The sequence below is a fragment of the Silurus meridionalis genome, chromosome 8, assembly GCF_014805685.1.
Source record: "Silurus meridionalis isolate SWU-2019-XX chromosome 8, ASM1480568v1, whole genome shotgun sequence".
Classification (NCBI taxonomy): domain Eukaryota; kingdom Metazoa; phylum Chordata; class Actinopteri; order Siluriformes; family Siluridae; genus Silurus; species Silurus meridionalis.
This window is the reverse complement of record NC_060891.1, coordinates 7,864,363-7,882,316: the sequence shown is the minus strand read 5'-3', so window position 1 is coordinate 7,882,316 and position 17,954 is coordinate 7,864,363. Positions and strand designations below refer to the sequence as shown.

Here is a 17,954-nt window from a genome sequence, read left to right as displayed (position 1 = left end):
GTTCGTTTCGGGGTTTTCTGGTAGGATTGTGTTGCAGTTACATTATGTGAGATAAATATTAATACATTGAGAAAAAAATAATGAAACGTCACTGTGACCCAGTATTATCGCAACAACAAAAAATTGACTTCATGGTTATGGTTGTCTCTTTTGCATTTCTGCAAGGCTAAATATTAGGTGTACTATTATCAATTGTAACTCATGAAGGATATTTTATAAAACAAACGCTATTGTTTAGTGTAAACACACACTTGTCAAACAGAGGCAAAATCTTTGCGTAGGCTATACTAAATGCAATGACGTGCTGCTGATTACAAACAAATGACGTGCGTCAAAACGTGTGAATTGAATAGGTAGGAAAATAGAAGTTGTTGCACTATGATATCATGTCTCTGAAAATAAGTACAAAATGAAGGCAGAAAAACTGCTACCACACCTGCGCAGTAAAATCATAAATGATGCTATCGCATGGAGGTCCACGCAGGCACCGTATTAAAAAAAATAATGTCCAATACAGGAAGTAGTACCTCCGTGTACACCCCCCCCCCCTCACCCCCAAACACACACACACACACACACACACACACACACACACACACGCGCGCGGCATGGAAACAAATGTGAGGGCGTGCGGATGTGTTGAAACAGCACTCTAAAATTATCTAAAGCTGCGGAACGGATCGAGGTTATGTGGTGTGTTTTTCGTGGTAGGGGTTTGGTGCAGAAACGCGAGCTCGCCGTTGACGGTGTGCGCGAGTTCCCGTGTGTATCCTTACGCGCTCGAGCAGCCGTTAAGATCTGCGCGCTGATTGGCTGCAGCCAAGGAGGACGCTTTAATACTTATGGTGCTGTGGTTGGCTGCAGACTGTAAAGGTTCAAGCTATTTTTTTTACAGCTTAGTGTCTGTGGCACCGTAATTAATTGTAGCTAGCCGTCTCTTATCGATGCGTTTGGAAGGAACATGAAATAACTGTTGTGTTGTGGTGGTTTTTTTTTTTCCTTTTTTAATCAAAGGACTTTTACCGGTCGGCCTTAGAGATTAGAGATCCACTTGTGCTGCTTCTGCTGCTGCTGCTCTTTACTGCTACTACTGTTGGTTGCTATTTCTACCTTTACGTGTAATGTTGGATATGGGAGAACGGAAAGAAGTGAAAATGATTCCCAAATCATCGTTCAGTATAAACAGCCTGGTGCCTGAAGCGGTCCAAAGTGACAACCACCACAGGACCATCAACGAAGAAGAAGAGAAAATCCCTTTACCAATCGCACAGGAGGCGAAGTCGGAGAACACTTGCTCTAAAAGTGACAATCCCGAACCAACTTGCACGGACGATAAGGAAAAACAGGAGGAAAAAAAAGACTCCAAAGAGAGCGAGGGAGGCAAAGACGGCGAGAAGAAAAACGGCAAGTACGAAAAACCTCCTTTTAGCTATAATGCCTTAATCATGATGGCCATCCGGCAGAGTCCGGAGAAACGACTAACCCTGAACGGCATTTACGAGTTTATTATGAAAAATTTTCCATACTACCGGGAAAACAAGCAGGGCTGGCAGAACTCCATCAGGCATAACCTGAGTTTAAACAAGTGCTTTGTCAAAGTTCCGCGGCATTACGATGACCCGGGCAAAGGGAACTACTGGATGCTCGACCCTTCAAGCGACGACGTGTTCATTGGGGGCACGACGGGAAAACTTAGGCGGAGATCGACCACGTCGCGGGCCAAGCTGGCGTTCAAGCGCGGCGCACGTCTCACCTCCACCGGCCTCACGTTCATGGATAGAGCTGGCTCTCTCTACTGGCCAATGTCGCCGTTCCTTTCGTTGCACCATCCCAGGGCAAGCGGAGCCCTGAGCTACAACGGCACCTCCTCGGCCTACCCGAGTCACCCGATGTCCTATAGCACCATGCTGACGCAGAACGGTTTGAGCAACAACCACTCGTTCCCGACCTCAAACGGTCTGAGTGTGGACAGACTCGTGAATGGAGAGATTCCCTACGCCACACATCACCTGACCGCGGCTGCTCTGGCCGCATCTGTGCCCTGTGGCCTCTCAGTGCCCTGCTCAGGGACCTACTCCCTCAATCCGTGCTCAGTGAACCTGCTGGCGGGACAGACCGGCTATTTCTTTCCCCATGTGCCGCATCCTTCCATGGGTTCGCAAGGCAGCACGTCGATGAGCTCCCGCACCGGTTCTTCTTCTTCGCCACAAGCTGCTGCGTCTCTCCCGTGTGAGTCTTTAAGGCCTACACTACCGAGCTTCTCATCGGGACTTTCCGCCGGACTGTCTGATTACTTCACACATCAGAATCAAGGCTCAACCTCCAATCCTCTTATACACTAACTTGTCATCCCGAAGGATGAAGACTGTAAGTGAACATTTTACACCCCTATTCACACTGTAATATATATATATATATATATATATATATATATATATATATATATATATATATATATATATATATATATGTATATATATAAATATACTTTAAAGAAAAAAAAAGACTGAGAAGGGAAAGGAAAAATGCAAGCGGCCGAACTCCAGGTATTTTGTATTCTTCTTCTCCTTTATTTCTGTACACACGAAAAAAAAAATCGGGTGTCGCGAAATTGTTTATTATTCCACTGTCAGCAACGTGCAATGTGACAAGATTTTTTTTAAAGAGGGTGAAGAGGGTCGATTTTTTTTTTTTTGGAAAAGCAGTAAAAATTACATTAGAATGTGTATTTAAATAGTGGTTGCAGAATTGTTTAATTTTAAATGTTAAAAATATCTAATACCATCGCATCAGCCACCAGTAATCATGTTTGCAGTATTATACGTATCATGGGCACACTGGTGAAATATGATTTTACAAAATTAACACAAATATTTTCTTTTCTTTTTTTTTTTTTAATAAATGTGCTCTAAGTGCAGAATACCCGTTCGAATTCATGGCTCCTTGTTATTTTGTCCTTTTCTTAGGCTCATGTTAATGAAATCAATGCATTTATTATGCGTTCTTTTATACATATTTTTTAAAAATATTACAGTTTCTTTAGAGACCAAATAATGGGTATCGAAATAATGTTTTTTTTTTCAGTATTCTGGCGAACGGTTTTAAAGGGAGCAGAATGAATGGATGCTTTTAGCGTGTGTTTTGCATCTTTTTTAGGCTAATGTATGTGGTCACCACCAGGTCACATGCTTTTTGTAATTAGTGAAATGTCAATTCCTGTTGTAATTATAGGTTAACTTTGCGAAGTGTAACCGTGTTGAGTAAATGCCTCATAAAATATTAAGTGAATGTTTATGTCGTCTTTAAATTCCATGGTTGTGATTTTGTGGTCTATATGCCCGTGTTTGTCGCTTAAACTGTTAAATCTAACAAAATAAAACAAATAGGTTTCGTCCATATCGCGATGATTTGTCCTTTTTGCAGGTAAAATTTACAAACGCTTGTTTGTTCTCTAAACCGAGAATTAGGCGACAGTTTGCGGGTATGTTGAGGGATTTTTGCTTTCTTAATTGGGATCCACTAATAATCTCTGAATTTGTCCGTCTAGATGTCTTTGTCACTCGACAAAGATCTCTAATTTATTATTATAAAGTGCATGTGTCTGGATGTCAAAACTCTCAGTGACCACAGAAATTTAGTGTGTTCCTACACGACTTCAGATTTTGCTTGTTTTTTGCGAGTTCTTTACGAGTTCCCCAAGATCTTTAATATTATATTAGACTTTATATATATATATATATATATATATATATATATATATATATATATATATATATATATATATATATATATATATTATTATTTTTTAATTTATAGTATTTTTGTATTATAACTATTATTAAAAAAAAAAATCAACATATATTGGTTTTTTTGTTTTGTTTAAAAAATATAGAGCTTATCGAGTTTTCAGCTCAATATGTACAGCAATTTGTTCATTTTTAAAGAGACATCATGTTAAATGTGGCCAGCTGTAATGCAATAACCTCAGTGCTTTTCACAAAAGAGCGGGGAAATTTAATATCTCCTTGCAAGATGTTATCACTCAAATGTTAAATAGAGTGACCACTCATAAGACAATAACAGAGAGAATAGATGAGAGAGAAAATGATGTTTTTATGAATAAAGGAACAAGATTTGCACATAAAGCCGATGGCGAAAATCCAACAATTGAAAAAAACCACGAAACAAATACTCATAAAAAAGAAAAAGAAAAACATAGCTAGTGACATTTTATTTATAAAAATGTAATTAAATAATTAAAACAACTACAGTAATGCTGCTACTACTACTACTACTACTACTACTACTACTACTAATAATAATAATAATAATAATAATAACAATAATTTTTATTATTGGTAAATAAATTCAGTCCGATGATGATGATGATGATTATGTTTATTATTATTATTATTATTATTATTATTACCAATAAGTATTATTATTGTAATTTTTGTGATTATTATTTGAAAATAAGTTAAGTAACAAAGCTGATTCGGGTACCTGTATAAAGCTAATAAGTGAAATGAAAAGTGAACAGACTGACGGAGGACTTTTCACTTGCTCCTGTGTTAGTGGGCTTTAATGAGGACAAAGCGATGATCTTGAAGAAGTGATTGCAGTCCTCGGTGCTCGGCGTCTTAATTAGGCCGCATCTGCCTGGAAGTTCGCTTTCACCCCGCGACAATAAACAATCAGTTCATACCTGAATCTTAAGTGGCGTTAAGAGACAAGGCATCATATCAGATCTGTAAGCGGATCATCGGGACTGTAGCTAATACAAGTGTTACATGCGATATTTACTGTATCCTACATTTAGGCGAGTTAATGAGGAGATGCAAGGGCATTTATAATATTTGTTTAGAAGTCGCACTCAACTTCAGGTTTTAGATTTGTATCCTTGTGATCCTATGAGAGAAAACATGTACCCTCAGCTGGTAGGATATCCATTCGGTTTTATCGTATTCACAGGAAGCTCACAGTGCAGTAGGTAGGTTTTGCAGACCATAATTTACAATTCATTAAAATCGGTAACAGCAAGATATAAGCATTGCTTTTTCCGTTTTTAAATACTGAAAAAAATCGACTTGACAAAAGCGACAAAGAAATTCGGCGTTCATTATAAACTAGATGGAGATTATCCCATAATATGTAAACGTTTGAAAATTAATAAAATCGGACGAGGTTTTTTTGTGTGTTGTATATGACTTTCCATGGAAATGTGAGTCTGTGCAGCCCATGAGGAAACAAATAAAGTACAATTTCTTACTAGATACCTTCTCTTAATCACATCTATTATAGCTTGTGACACAGAGAGCTTATTTATGAAAGGCTGCAACTGTGTAAAATATAAACGTTCATAGTCTTTATAACCGAGTTACGGATTACCAAAGCGCCTTTTTTGTTTCAGGGGCGAACGCGTAATGTAAAATGATCATTTCCAGAGGGGGCATTTATCAGAGGCGTTTATACAAGTTGAGAACTTTTGTAAGCAACGCAAATCCTGCTTACATGGTAAATGGCCGTTTTCTCGTGCAGTGTAATATGAGCTGAGCAGAGTGAGGGCGCTAGAATGACACGGAGTGCTGCAGGCATTCACCTCCTCACACCAATACCTAGCCTACAATGCATCTCACAAACTTCTACCTCCATGGCATGTAAATAAATCTGCACGCCGTACGCTTAAAAAACAAACAAACAATAATGGATACCGATTACGGACAGTGGTAGTTGCTTTTTACTGATATGAAGCTTTTCAACAGAACTGTACACGAAGATGCAGAACTAATGCTCACATTAGCAAACCTGAAGATATTTATGATTACTAACTTAATGATATAAGAAATATAATACAATTTAGCATCCAATTTTTACATAATAGGTATGTTTGGTTTTTTCATTATGCATTGAGGCTTTGCTATACACGTTTATTTAAATATATAATTTCTATAATTATCTTGCGAATGATGCATTTCTCATAATTCTTAACATTTTTGTGCTTTCCGGCCGTAAATACTATATATATTATATTTATTAATTTATTATGTATTAACTTATATATATCCTATTCAAGAATCTTATATATATATATATATATATATATATATATATATATATATATATATATATATATATATATATATATATATATATAGTATCTAAGGCCAGAAAAATTGTGCAAGTTGTGTTATATTATAATAATAATAATAATAATAATAATAATAATAATAATAATAATAATAATAATAATCGAGAAGTAAATAATCAATTATGTTCTACTACACTGTATCGTATTATATTATATAACACAACTTGCAGATTCAGATGCACACTGTGGCTCAATGTAGATTCTCGTTGCCTTTTTTTAATCACTGAAGCAGAATTGAAGCAAATGTCGACTGGTCCTCATATGTAGAAACTGTTTTTAATGAAGGATTTTAGAAAACACTCAACAGAAAGTAAATAATAGTTTTAATGGGTCGGTGCACCGACCTTTCAGGTTAAACAATTTCTCCCCAGACTTTTTCGGATTGTTTAAGTGGCGTCGTTTCAATCCATCGCTTTTTTTTCACTTAGTCAGACACAGTAAAAAAAATAAATAAATAAATAAAAATAGAATACAGGTCGGCCTTTTAAATTATTCATTTGGTTATTCCTAAAATGTAACAAAAAAATTAATAAAAATAAAAAAGTGCTGCAAATGTAATGTATTAATACGCCGCAAGTCAAATCGATTTAAAATATTATAGTGAACGCTGTCAATACTGTTCCTTTAAAAGACATAGGCGATACATGTTTTTCAATATTATTATTATTATATTATTATTATATCATGATTATTATTATTATTATTATTATTATTATTATTATTATTATTTTAATGATTGTAATTATTATTAATAGCAGCAGTACTATAGAAATCTTAAGATAAATAAATTATAGGAATGCAACAAGGCAAAATTTTGCTCTGACACAACACTGCTTTTAAGAATAAAATCCTGCAGTATAAATTTATAAATGAGATTTGGTGTGAGTGTGGTTTATGTTGGTGCTTGGTGTATATATTTAACAATGTTGATTTGTGTGATTTTTGTGATATACATATCTAGGGTTAAGATGTTACTAGTGCGGAGGCGTCGCTCTAAAAAGTGACCGTTTGGCCCTTTGACCTGAGCGCGCGCCTCCTTCTCGCGCTCTCATGCACGTTCAGTTCCGTTGTGGCGCGTGCACGCGCATTCAGTCAGCCAGGGCTGTGCTGACACTGACTCTGAATTTGATCCAGTGCATTTAGTTTACATATGCCAGACTCGTCTCATGACTAGGACAATAAAAATATACAGTGGCATAGCTGTCCAAATCGATTACCGCAAAACACGCAACTTCCATGCCTTTAAGCGCTCCGAGGCCGTATCGACAGGCTGGTGTTTTAACAGAGAGCGACTCGGTCTGTATATTTATTTATTTAAGCCAAGAGTCATTTTGTTTGCTTATTAAAACGCCAAGAATGTTTAAGTATTACACCACACCAACTCCTATGCCCGTAATCCCAGTTGGTGTATTGTAGCTACAGAAAAAAACACATTCAGTGCACCTGTAAGGTAACACGCAGGTATTATGTTGTGTTTTTACCGTATTGCCTTCGAGAGAAACTTTAGACCAAAGTTTGATCAATAGACTTCATTCGACATTATACGTCTTGAAAATGTGTACAATGAGACTTAAAGGAGACTTCAACAGAATGCGTTATGTTAAAGTGCATGGAAACTGCGTGGTGATAAGATTCAATTTTTATGAAAATGTTGCTTGACGTGTAAATGTTGTCGTAAATTAAAAGATATTATAGAAAAAACAACAACACTAATAATAATAATAATAATAATAATAATCAAATAATAACAGCTATTGGATGCATATAAAGAAACGTTACTGCAATAATAATAATAATAATAATAATAATAATAATAATAGTAATAATTAAAATAATAACAATAATAACAACAATAATAATAATCATAATAATAATAATAATAATAACAATAATAATAACAATTATTATTATTATTATTATTATTATTATTATTATTATTATTATTATTCATACTACTACTACTAATAATAACACGCGTCACTCTGGTTTCTTGGTTGGTGGTGTGGAATCACGGCTGTCCTCTAGTCATGTATCATGTTGCACTTCGGTGCGCCTTGACTTTCCGAGACACAACCAACAGGCCTTCCGTCGGGAATGAATTCCATCTACCATCTACTCAAACCATAGCAAAATATTTTAGCAAGCACTTAGCTTATTTATAATGCCCTGACATACAGTACATCTAGAGTAAACATTTTTTTTTCAAAACGGCTTATACCTTGAATGTATAAGCTTCTTGTCACTTTTCTAAAGCAAGATCTAACCTATAAACAGGGATGCTGGTGGAACAATGGTTTCCTGGTGCTAACAAAGTGTTCTACCATAATCAAGCAATACTAGCTGGTCCAGTTAAAATGGGCTGACGTCGTTTTAAAACAATACATTAAAAATTACCATAAAAAAGACTTCCCTGCTCACATTTGATATGTTTCTATATTTGTTATTGAGTATAAAACATGAGTAGCATCTGAAATTTGATGTCATATATTTATATTCTAATGCATATGTACATGATGACATTGTTATTGTAGCTTATTGACACTCTGCTACTGTCCGTACCAGCAGCAGTGACATTGCAGCCAGTGCATTATTATTATTATTATTATTATTATTATTATTATTATTATTTTATAAACATTTAATATTTGATATAGAAAATCCTAGACGTGCTTATTGTTATTTTTATTTATTTTTTGTTGTTGTTGTTGTTGTTGTTGTTGTTGTTGTTGCTGCTGCTGCTGTTATAGGGCATTTTCACTCTTACAGGAAAGATATGCGCTCTTATTCTTTACATATGTATCTGTTTTATAATTTCCTTTTAACAGATTTGTCCTCAATAAGATTTCTTTCCTGATATTGGTGTAGACACAGATGCCCGTGTCCGCTGTTATTAACACATTACCACTCAAACGGGGTGAATGCATTCACCTGCTAGAAATAACTGTGCAAATGAAATCTCCAGCATCCTGAAGCCTGAATCTCCCTCACCTACTCCAGAGTCCTCATACCTACACCAAACCCGTGTCTCATGCTCATATAAATATATCATAACCTGTGCAGAAAAGGACATTTTCTTAAAGGGTGAGCTGCTTCCACCTGCTTTTAGCCCCCTAGCCAATATAAAATTGGATATTTTTCCTCATTCCGTACTTTTGGGGTGAGGCAGGTTGTGTGTGAGTGCAGCAGAGGCGACAGTCTGTCTACAGGCCGTAAGCTGATCTGCACCGAGCTGCAGGGAAACCGGCAAGATTCCTGGCTCGCGAGCAGCGATATTGATCTACCTAAGGCACCTAAACAAAGCCTCACCTGTTCTCCTTGTTCATACTTTATTTTATGCCGTCTAATGCTTGTTTTGTTTGACATTTCTTTTATTTCCACGGATCCGAGCTTTGATACACGTTTGGGGAGTAGCACATAAACACGGTGTTTTGTACCTGGAGCGCGCGGATCTCCCGAACTGCCTCGCGGCATTCGAGACCACCCTCCTCTCCCTGCTACGATTAAAGAAACCGGAAAACAAAAAAAAAGTTTTGCCTGCTTCGCCGGCGGGGCCGTGTCCAATAACATTCAACGTGAGATAAAGCTAATTACTTCCATTATGGTGCGCCGGTTTCATAAAAGCAGGACCGCTAAAAGCTCCTTTATTATTTATCGGGCCTCTCCTCGAGCTGCTTGTTAAACATATCAAGATTAGCGGCGGATCTTGTAGGGTCCGTTTGCGGAGATTTTCGCTCATACAGCGCCGCTTTATCAGCGCGTTCCGCACACGGCTCTGCTGACACACCGCCAGCAGCATGAGGAGAGGCATGTGCCTACTGCCCAAAAGCCTAATCACATATTCCTTTGTAAATAATGCATTGTGAGAAGCGAATATTAGCCATTTGTTCACGGCATAATATTTGCAATACTCTTGGAACCAAAAAAGAAATTGTATTTTTATATAACATGCCACATTATTTATCCTTCATTTTTAACTTGTAACCGATGACTGATGACTTCTCCCTGAGAGATCGGTAATAAACGCATATATATATATATATATATATATATATATATATATATATATATATATATATATATATATATATATATATAAAATCTTATAATTTCTTTTTACCAATTCATTCACCTAACGAACGAGTTTGAATAAAGTGTCAAGTATCGCCAGCCCCACCCCAACCTTAACCTTTAACGTAATCACGTTTTTTCACTCTGAGACCACCCTATTCTCTACCAGTGATTGCTGCGCACAAACTAAAACCACCCGTTATTTACATCTCATTATAGTAACTTAATCAACAATAGGTTCTGCGTAAAAACAGAGGTACCTATCATACAGCATATTTCTTATTTTATTTATTTATTTGCTGACCTTTTGAACATCACCTCTGTAAATGAAAGGTAAAAAAGCCTATTCAGCAGCTGATGGGCAAATGTGCTACACTGCAGAACAAACACTTCTGAAGCTCACAATTACACCTGTGAAGCAGCCTTCTGAAAATGCTGGACAGCATTCAGTAAATGGTGATGTCAGTCCAAAGATAGGAGACATGGTTTGGCCCATTTCAAAGGAGTCTCTCATCAGTGTATCAGCAAAGTGAGGAAGTGGTGCTTTCTAGGCTGACACAAACAGGTGCATCCACCAGTCTCAGGCTATTCCACAAACAAGCTAAGCTTCTCAATTCCACCCACAAAGTCCCTCAGCACTAGACAATGTGTTAAAATGCCTGCCTCCTGGAACTGATACAGGTCCAGGCACCTGGATTGGATGCAAAATTACCATACACCAATAGTGTTTGCGTTAACAAGCAAGTACAATTTAAGATCTAAAAAAAATAGAAGAGAATAAAGCAGATCTGGAACCTCAAAATATATGTATGCAGATGCAGGATGCATAGTTCTAAGAGTATAACATATCTATATAGGATAGGTGTGTACCTTGCTCATAAAAGGGCTACCAACTACAAACTGGAGGCCAGTGGGCCTCATTCCCCCTGTGGAGCTCCAAACGAATGAATGGGCAATGAGAGGGTCCCAGTGTAAAAAACAACTGTTGTGTACCTGAGCAAAGCACTTAACCCTAAGTTGAGTGCTGCATCATGTTACCCTGCTCCCCTTAACCCCTCCTCCATCCAGGTCACACAAGAAAAAGAGGAACTGTTCTTTGGGAGTTTTCCCATGTTAGAGAAGGTATTAAGGGTAAATGGAACGGCTGTTTAGTGAGAAACTGTGGGTGTGCTTATTTGATTTGTAAGCCACCCTTAAAGTTGTGGAGAAACAATATGTATGACATTAAATGGGTTGATGCTTTAAAACTGTGTAAATAAGAGTCCAGACTTATAATAAAGGGATCTAACAAAACACTTACAGGACTAGGCTGATTCACCATCAGCTGCTTATAGATTATGGCTCTAAAATAATTATTATCACACATTTAAATGTTCAGTCCTAATCAATGTGAATTTAAATATGCATTAATTAATATTTGAATTGACAACTGGCTTTTAAAAGGAGCAAACACAAATCAAGATAATGTGAATGTTGAGACATGTTTATATGCATCTGCAACTCAGGCACAACCAGCAAAAAGTAAATATGTGTAGAATTAAAAGTGTTTCTGACTTTCCTGATTGGAGTGCCCTGTTTTTTAACTGTCCTTTCTATCCGGTCCTTCTAATTTCTCTGTGCATAAGCCTCTGACATGTTGAATACTTTTTACCATTCATCCTTGTCTAAGAAATACACTTCAAGGAAAATTTTAAGAATCAATGAGTGGAAAATGTTTGTAAGAGAAAAAACTGTAAGACCAAAGTGAAATTAAGTTACATTTGTTTAATGTGACCTAACAGTAAAAACGAATACGAATACTTTGGTCACTATTTTAAGAGAATGCAAGTCCTGTTTTATTTTTATTTGAACCACTTACTATATCCAGGAATGAATGCTCCTATAGCACATATTTCTGTAATATAATTTGCACTACATAACAATGAAAAAGTAAGCATCTGCATGGTGTTATAATAATAATAATAATAATAATAATAATAATAATAATAATAATAATAATAAACTTTGTATGTTTCCTATACAAAACCATGAAATATAGGGCTGACATATTTCATGATTTGATGATTGTTTATAATTTGATAACAACCTTAGTGAATTGATAGACTTGGAAAAGGAATTGTTGACTACAGTTTGAATAATACATATATGAAAAACATTGATCATTTACATTTCTTTACTAAAACAATAACCTCAGTTATACACCATGATTAACACTCCAGTTTGAAGAGGTACTGACACAAGAAACATTTCTTCTGGTGCTGATGTCACATTGGAAGCTACAGACCAAGGTATGGAAATGGAGAGACAAATAAAAACTAATTTCTGTTGTTTTCACTGTGGTAAAAACCTTATTAAAAGACACACACGTTGTTAGAAGTATAACATGTTCTGTTTGCCCACTGCCATGAAGAAAATGGAAGCTGTTTACACTAATTATAAATAATGTACTAATTGCATAAATTCCTTGCAATTAATCTGAATGTACTAGTGCAACTTGTAAAGAGAAATATACAGGGGCAGCCAAGTGGTTAAGCCAGCGAAAAGTGCTCAAATATTAGTTAAATCCTAAAACTGCCAGAGACCCACTGTGGGGCCAGTGATATATACAGTGTATACTCATTGACCTTGGATGACCATGATCCTACATAGATTTATTACCTTTTATATTTATTACTATTTATTATGGAAAAATGTATTAATTAATTAATTTGTATGACATACACACACACACACACACACACACACAGAGGCAGAAGACCTTTAGTAAGTTTTCCACGAAGTTCTCACCTGGAACTAAATACCATCCAAGAAATCTGGCGTGACACTGCACCTATATGAAAATTTCTTCGATTTAATCTCTTTTTATGTGATTTTCATATTTAACCGTATTTAATTTGTTGCTGTGAACTGTGATTAGTTTGATATTTTGAAGGCATGTTATTATGTTTATGCATTTTTGTAAATACAACCTATGTCTATAGTTTGGATACAAAACAACAGTGTTTTTTCCAGTGTACGCTAAATAGCTTAGTACAATTTAGTTAAACCAATTGCCATATTTGATCGTAAATACTGTAGAATTTAGTATTTCTACTTTTATGTTTAGTAAGTTCTTCTGTATTGTTTACATTCGACTTTTAAAATGTACAATTATTACAACCGTTCTAAATCTTTTGTTATTTTTCCCTGCTATTATATGAACGAGTTGTAATATCGTCAACCTTCCAGTTTGTTGCCAATAGAAGAGAGAGAGAGAGAGAGAGAGAGAGAGAGAGAGAGAGAGAAGCATTGTCTTGGTGGTGCGTGGTTGCCAGCGCGCGCAGTTGAATCCACCCCGGAACGCGCTCCTCACTCATGCTGCGAATGTTTACAGTTGTAATCAAGGTCCATGTAACTTGTTTGTGAAATGTTTTGCCTTTATGGTTTAGAGGTGCTATACAATTTGCAAATAGTGGGGCATGAAGTCACAGTTTGATTAAATTGCTGTCACTACGAGAAAATGAGAAGAAAGAAAACAAAAGCATTATACCAAGTAAATACTGTTGTTTTTGCAATGCTCTGTCAACGCGTAAATTTTTTTTGTTCGAAATGTAATGCAGTATAATACAGAGACATTGTATCTGTTTACCTTTTTGGATCACTATGCAGCCTATATGTTTGGGACCCAATTGTATGTTTGCTACTCCTATGTTACATTTTTGATAGAGAAATGATCTTCTATCAGTGATTTACTGTTTAATTTTGAAGAGTGAAATCTACAAATCACTATTAAGGCTCCTGGGCTTTTCTCAATGTTTTCCAACAGTTCTTTCAGTTTGCTGACAAGTGAGACTGATGCCTAAATAGTATCTTGTGTGTGCCAGTTTGTGTGTGTTGCAGTGCGTGAGCTCAAGGGAGCACTGCACTGAACTTGCTACAGACACACACGCACGCACGCACGCATGCAGCAGAGGGTTCAAATGATCAATGTTACAGTAGGTATCATAATGAGAAACGATTTCACATGTGTATATGCAGTGAGTAAACAAATATGATGTGTGTTTGCCCACTGTGTAAATTTGCCCTTGTGACATGAAAAGGACTCATTTTTACACCACCAAAGTCTCAACGTCCCAGTGGACATATCTCCAGAGATGTCCGCTTCAAGGTGTCTTTTACTGTGTCTACAGTGAACAAAGTAAACACCAAATGTCTCGTGAAAACACAAAGGGATATGAACAGGCTTTCAATGAGATAATGAGAGGTTAGTTGCTTTCTTGGTAAACACCATATGCCATAGAAAATACACACAAAAAAATAGACGTGATGTTTTAACATCAAAGTTGTAAACTAATGCTTTAAATATGAAATAAGTATTACACAAAATAACGTTTATTTTTATTACGTTGATTCTATTAAAAAGAAACTGATTTGGAGAAACATGCTTGCTCATTCTATTTTTTCTTTAATAATATTTGAAATAATCCTTCAAATGGAAATTTCAATGCGTCTACCATAAAATGTATATCAGGTAATTTAACGAAGTAAAGGTGCAATATAAATGTGTGTGTGTGTGTGTGTGTGTGTGTGTGTGCGCGCCTCTCTCTCTCTCTCTCTCTCTCTCTCTCTCTCTCTCTCTCTCTCTCTATATATATATATATATATATATATATATATATATATATATATATATATATATATATATATGTGTGTGTGTGTGTGTGTATATATATTAGGGGAGGTGGGGAGTCTTTGCAACACATTTTGCATAAATACTAAATTGATAAAAATGTCCATGGCATTGTGCTCATTCGCGCGATGTCCACAAGCTGATTGTTAGAGCACACTTTGGGCTACCTAAAGGAGTAAGACATAAAACATGAAAAATTGCCTCTCTCTTTTTCTCTCTTTAGTGACCCTGCACAAGAAAATCTGTGCAAACAAAAGGAAGCGGCTGTCGTCTCTCCTTCCCCATCTGGGCGGAACACGCAGGCCATCGCCGCCAATTTCACAGCCCAATTATCTACTTGCATTCAGGGGAGTTGACTAAACAAACAGCGGCCCCGCTGCGCCCCGAGAGCTTGCCGAGTCACACGAGACCTCAGCGAGATCAATCCTAAACGCAGCAGCAACTCCGAGCATCACCACTGCATGCATACGTTATGGGCCAATCGATCACTATACGCGCCTTAAAGCGAATCCGTTTATGCACCTGTTTACTTATTTGTCCTCGACTTAATTACGCACCCACTCAGTCTGAGTATTGACCCAGCGTTGGGCCAAAGTTGTTTATAGCAATTATGAGTCACGTTTCACTTTTCTTTTGGTTTTCTTCCTTCCTTCCCTCCCTCCCTCCATCTCTCTCCCTTTTATAAACCGCATTGCCAGACTGTCGTGGTCAGACCACTGTCAATTGCTCTTGTGCTGCTATTAGGGCAGACATGGCTTGGGCGCCTGAAATGGGGAAAAAATCAATGCCATTGTGATTAGACCGATGACAGCAAATTCACAGTTTCATCCGGGAGTGTTCAGACAGAGACGAGGTGTGCGGCAAATAAGGCGCACTTGTCTGCACACAAAGAAAAAGTCCTCCCGTCTTTGTTTATAAGGTGTAAAGATTCGACAATGATTGCTGGCTTTCTGGAGACATTCTGGCCGTTTTCATCGTCAGCATCGCATGAAAGGAGATTTTAGTGCAACTTTATAATCTTCTGCGACTTTTTTCTCCTATACACGATTTAAATCAATAATTCACTATACATCTAATTCAACTAAAATGCGCCGACTATTTAGCTGAACTTATAATAGTATATATAATAATTTATATAAAATAATAAATGCACAATTGTAACATATTGTTTAAAACCCGAGTCAATGCAAAAAAAAAAAAAAAAAGAACACAATTCTGTCAAAAGTCAAATTATGGTCTTAAAAAAAGGAAAAGTAAAACTCAGCTAACCTATTTTGACATATTTGTCACTACAGGGAGTTGAGCCTTTTGTTTATTAATCGCGTGATCTTGTTTGGAGTAACTTTGCGGAACGGAAAATGGAAACACCCCTCCTGCATGCGGGGCGGATATTATTAAGCAGCGTGGGGAGGCTCAGTTCACGTCACGCGGCCTTCCTGAGCTGAACGCGGCGGGACCGCGCGCGCGCTCTAACGGGCCAATTGGCGTCGCGGAGCGCGCTTTTCTGCTTGCCAATCGGCAGCGCTCCTCTTACTGCGGCTGCCATGGCAACCCGCTCTTTAACCGGCAGCCCCCTCACATTATAGCGTCGCGCTCTTCCGTCGTGATTGGTGACTCGGGGAACCAAACGAGGGGAGAGCTGTTTCCGCAAAACACGAGACATCATTTTGTGAGTGTGTGTGTGTGTGTGTGTGTGTGTGTGTGTCAAAGAAAAAAAAAGACATCACTCGTCTCACGTTCCCGTGATGAGGCACACAGAAAAGCAGACAGGAACAAGATAAGACAAGGCCAGCTGCGAATGTGAATTTGCTCCGAGGCATCTGTTTGGGGTTACAGTTGGGCATAAAATTGGAATGGTGGCAACACAGTTTTGTTTAGTCTAGCTTAGTCGTGTGCTCAAACCAGCGCCACTGCAGTACACACTTACGTGTACAGAAGGGCCCACATTCGCAAGGAAAAGCCACAAAGTTGTCCAGCATTATAATACACTCAGAAATAAAGGTAGGCCTACCAAAGTGTACTTTTCCTTGTCACTGGATGACACCATGAAGGGTGCATCCTGTCTACCTTTCTACCATTTTTACTACCTGGCATGTTGTGTACTTTTAATTTGCTTTTAGTATAAAGTTTTAAATCTGCATCGGTGATCCTTAGGGTTTATTTATGTGCTTTAAAATATTGTTGAGCATAGAGTATATTTACATATTTGGGTTTAAGAACATAGAAAAGGTAAAGAAAAAAATGGCATCACTTCAGGCGTAAGTAACAGTACAGAATGGTGTCATTATACCTTATTTGTATAGCATTAGCCTCTAGATGCACACTATTATACTTTTATTTATTTATTTTTATTTTTTACATTGTACAGCTTCCGGTAGCTCTGCAGTGTGGCTCGTCATCTTAGCCCTGTGTTATCACCAGCTCTGGCCAAGAATGCTCTCATATATCAACCTGCAGGCCACACTGAGCCATTTTTGCCCAGTAAAGTGATATCACGGGGTGTCATGCTGAAAATTAGACTTGGATTTGAGTGAAGAGACTCCCTCCACATGGTGAACCTGCGTGCCAGAGAACCCTTTATCCAACACAGATGTGCTGAAATATATACAAGATTCAGACGAGTAATCTGTGCAGACGAACCCAAAAATTAATCACGCCTGTTTATGGTTAGTCTAGGGTTATAATGGGGTCATCTAAACATGTGATTGTTTAGATTATATATATATATATATATATATATATATATATATATATATATATATATATATATGGTACAATGCAAAGCAATTACAGGCCTAATTACATGGGGGGAGTGCCCATAAGACTACTAATAGAAATAAAATAACATTAGTAAGAATAGTTTGCATCTGTCGCTGTTCACTAACAGACATATTAGTGAGCAATTAAGTGACCTTCAACATGATTCCTGACAGATTAATATACCCCTGACATTGTAGAGGTGTTTGTGATACTGCAGATGAAAAAGTTGCAACATGACTCCTTGGCTGAGGAGGAGGCTATAATATATGTTTATGGCAACTAAAGAACCTGTCATGAAATGGAAGAAAT

General features: G+C 37.1%; 1 protein-coding gene across 2 annotated transcripts; it reads left to right on the top strand.

Moving 5' to 3' along the window:
- Positions 1 to 645: 645 nt before the first annotated feature.
- Positions 646 to 17,593, top strand: foxg1a (forkhead box G1a). 2 transcript variants are annotated; one of them, XR_006926597.1, is made up of 3 exons: positions 646 to 2,367; positions 15,109 to 16,886; positions 17,254 to 17,593. XR_006926597.1 is itself a non-coding variant. In XM_046854927.1 (2 exons), the coding sequence occupies exon 1, from the start codon at positions 1,122 to 1,124 to the stop codon at positions 2,340 to 2,342; it is 1,221 nt and encodes a 406-aa protein (XP_046710883.1). In that variant the 5' UTR covers positions 646 to 1,121; the 3' UTR covers positions 2,343 to 2,367; positions 15,109 to 17,593. The 2 variants fall into 2 exon arrangements, 1 of the variants encoding a protein (XP_046710883.1); XM_046854927.1 differs by having other exon boundaries at positions 15,109 to 17,593.
- Positions 17,594 to 17,954: the final 361 nt, after the last annotated feature.

Bases quoted from the DNA above. Each gene is read 5' to 3' on its own strand.
- foxg1a (XM_046854927.1), top strand. From the start codon at position 1,122: ATGTTGGATATGGGAGAACGGAAAGAAGTGAAAATGATTCCCAAATCA.